Source organism: Hevea brasiliensis, chromosome 5 (assembly GCF_030052815.1).
Source record: "Hevea brasiliensis isolate MT/VB/25A 57/8 chromosome 5, ASM3005281v1, whole genome shotgun sequence".
Classification (NCBI taxonomy): domain Eukaryota; kingdom Viridiplantae; phylum Streptophyta; class Magnoliopsida; order Malpighiales; family Euphorbiaceae; genus Hevea; species Hevea brasiliensis.
Window position 1 is genome coordinate 110,354,838 of NC_079497.1, and position 3,019 is coordinate 110,357,856.

General features: G+C 32.7%; 1 protein-coding gene across 1 annotated transcript; it reads right to left on the reverse strand.

Annotated features, from left to right (window-relative positions):
• Positions 1-378: 378 nt before the first annotated feature.
• On the reverse strand, positions 379-2,326 carry LOC110640826 (NAC domain-containing protein 90-like). Its single transcript, XM_021792344.2, has 3 exons — positions 2,046-2,326; positions 1,535-1,830; positions 379-783 (listed from the first exon to the last, which is right to left on the reverse strand). The coding sequence occupies exons 1-3, from the start codon at positions 2,251-2,253 to the stop codon at positions 475-477; spliced, it is 813 nt and encodes a 270-aa protein (XP_021648036.2). The 5' UTR covers positions 2,254-2,326; the 3' UTR covers positions 379-474.
• Positions 2,327-3,019: the final 693 nt, after the last annotated feature.

A 3,019-nucleotide genomic window follows, 5' to 3' on the forward strand; every position in this document is an offset into this window, starting at 1 on the left:
TAGTATTGGAAATCAAAATGAAAAGTTCTTATGTATTTTTTCTTGTCCCACAGGTGTCTTGGAAAATCTGTAGATGCCACTATGAATTATTAAAAGCGAGGGGAAAAAAGGGAAATGACAGAAGGGGGAAGAGGAGGCCTGGCTGCCACCAATGATGATTGTTGGTGTGGCTGAAGGCAGAGAAAAGATAGAGAATTCTATGGCCTATGTGTATCTATTAAATCTATGGCAAAGTAACATATTAAATCAGAGTAATGAAATTAATAATAACGGAAATCCAACGTAATTTCACACTTTCATTTTATGTGAAAATCGAAAGCAAATACATAATGGTCAACTTCCTTAACAATAATTTAAAGGAAGTTGTTCATTGTGCATAAGTTTAGCATGTGTTAAGTAATGCACACGCATAAAAATTGTAGAGTGGACATGAAGAATTTGGATTCTAAACCTGCAAATACAACTCTCTCAATATTACAGCCCTATATCTGAACTCCATCGAGCATAATCTTCCCAATCATATAAGTCCTCCCAATCCCAAAGTGGTTCATTATCTACAGCCATTGCCATTTGAGAGGATGGACCATTTTCTTCTGGACATGAACCCTCAAATATACTTCTGTCCACCATTAATTGTGGGTTCTGCTGATTTGTTCTTGCTTCCTCGCTGGTAACTAATTGAACACTTGGTTCACCCATTAGCACCCCAATTGGCCTTCTATCGAAGGCTCTCCGGCATTTTGAATTCTTGTACACACGACACAGAGTAAATTCTTGCCTTAGCTGCAAAATATATAGAGTTAAAAAAATGAATATCATTAAGGATTTTTGTATCAATAAGTGGTATGAAAGTCGCTTCTAAATTAGCAAATTTGATCTAGTTCAAATCCTCGTAAGAGTAAAATTGACTTCTTGTGAAGGGTTTTTGCATCATCATTGGAAGTTAGATTTAGGATTTGTGTATGCATGAGGAGAACTTTCTTTGGTGGTTTTTCCCCTCAGTTTTATTTATCTCTTAATTCTCTTAATTATAATAAAATTTGTAGTTTTTTTTTTTAATAAACAATAAAATTTGCAATTTATTGACAAAAAAGAGCCATTTGAAAAAAAAAAAAAAAAGGGTTAAAGTTTCTTGTGCACTTCAATTGTGCTGGAGAGTTAGACCTAGTTTTATGCTAGAATTAGGCTTGAAGAAATTCTCATTGCAGAGACAAATTGTTTTAGGGTTTTGACACCCAAAAGAAATCCTGAATTGTAAATTTCATAATTATGTTATCCTAATTGGTTGTGGGTAATTACAGAGATTACTTCCAAATAGATCCTTCCCCAACCCTAATTTCAAAAAAAAAAAAAAAAAAAAAAAAAGAAAAAAAATCCTTCCCAAGCCTCATGCCCAACAGCCAACAGTACGAAATCAACGTAATTACGATCTACGGAATTTCAATTTTTAAGTTGTAAGCAAAATCATGCAAAGAAGCAAAAACCTAATTTGCTTCTGACAAATAAAAAATATTATAGATCTTAGAGTTCAAACCGTTGGATTTGGACCAGTAGAAGAGGATGCTTCTTCTTGTATGACTCTATACTCATTCATTTTCCATTCTGTCTTTCGTCCAAGTGGAATTCTTCCCATGTAGAAAACCATAGTCCTTTTAATGGCAATGCACCGATTGTTATATGAGGAGTATACATAACCAGGTGAGCCAGTTGATTTCCAATATCCAGTGGTGGTGAGTCGATTTGGCCTCCCTCCTTGAGCTTCCCTTTTTTGTCTGGGAGTGAAGAAAAACCACTGCTCAGGGTCTTGACGACATAATTCTCCCGATAATTCTGCAGCAAGAAAAACAAAGCCAGATTATATCAGTTATAATCTATCATTCTATAGGTAAAAGTGTAAAGTTTTTCGTGCTGAGAAAAGGGAAGCTTTCGGCTGAAAAGAAAATAATTATTAAGAAGACTCAATTATACTTGATTGTGAATTCAAGTATAAAGAATTATTGAGAAAGAAAAGGGAAAACTGAAAGAGAAAAAAAAGGATATTATACGTGGGAGATCCCATGGATTGAAATCATAAATATCAAGGACAGGAATAACACGATCAATAGCCTGGTTCAGGTCATTTCTATTCCCTTCTAGCTTGTTATGCAGATAAAAGGAGATGAGCTCTTCTTCTGTTGGGTAGAAACGAAACCCAGGTGCCAATGCCTCCATAACTTCTTGTGGATGGATATATATTCTGGTATGTAGTTTCATTACTATATATAGGAATTGTTCATCCAATCAGGACTTAGAGGAAAGAGGAGGAGAGGCGCAGCACACACCTGGAAACTTTCACGCGCTAACTCCGTAGAAAATCTCTATAGCCTTATACCTTTTGAGTTTAGTCAAGTATTTGTCTTCCGTTTGCTGCATAATACAAACCTTCTCTTTGTTTTTTTTTTTTTGGCACAATTTTGGTATTTTTCATACTTAACTTGTTTAGTAGTTTTTATTTTTCATTATATACACCATTTTTTAGTGTTATTATTATGATTAATATTGAAATTAAAGTGTTAAATTCTCTCTCTATATATATACATGAATTATTTAAACCTTAATTACTTAAAATTTCTTTAATTATATTTAAAATTACAGTATACAAATTTAATTAAATAATTCTATGGATTCGCTATAATTAGCAATTGAATTTATTCTCTATTTTGTTCACCTGAATTTGAATCCATAAAAAGTCATACCAAAATGTTACAGCTTTGTGAATCCTCCAAATTCTGATTTTGATAGTCCTCTTCTGATTTTGATGGATAAAAATATTATTGCTTTGCTCATATTTTCATTTTTCAAATAGAAGGACTTTGTCCATATAAACTTAGAGGACACAAAACATAAACTTTTGTTTGTATCTATCCTTGCTACTTAGTTGGAGAATTAATCACAACATAATTTTAAGCCTCTATTTGTTTCCTTAAAAATATATTTTTAAAAATATTGTCTTAAAGGTTAAAGTGTTTAGAAAAATTAA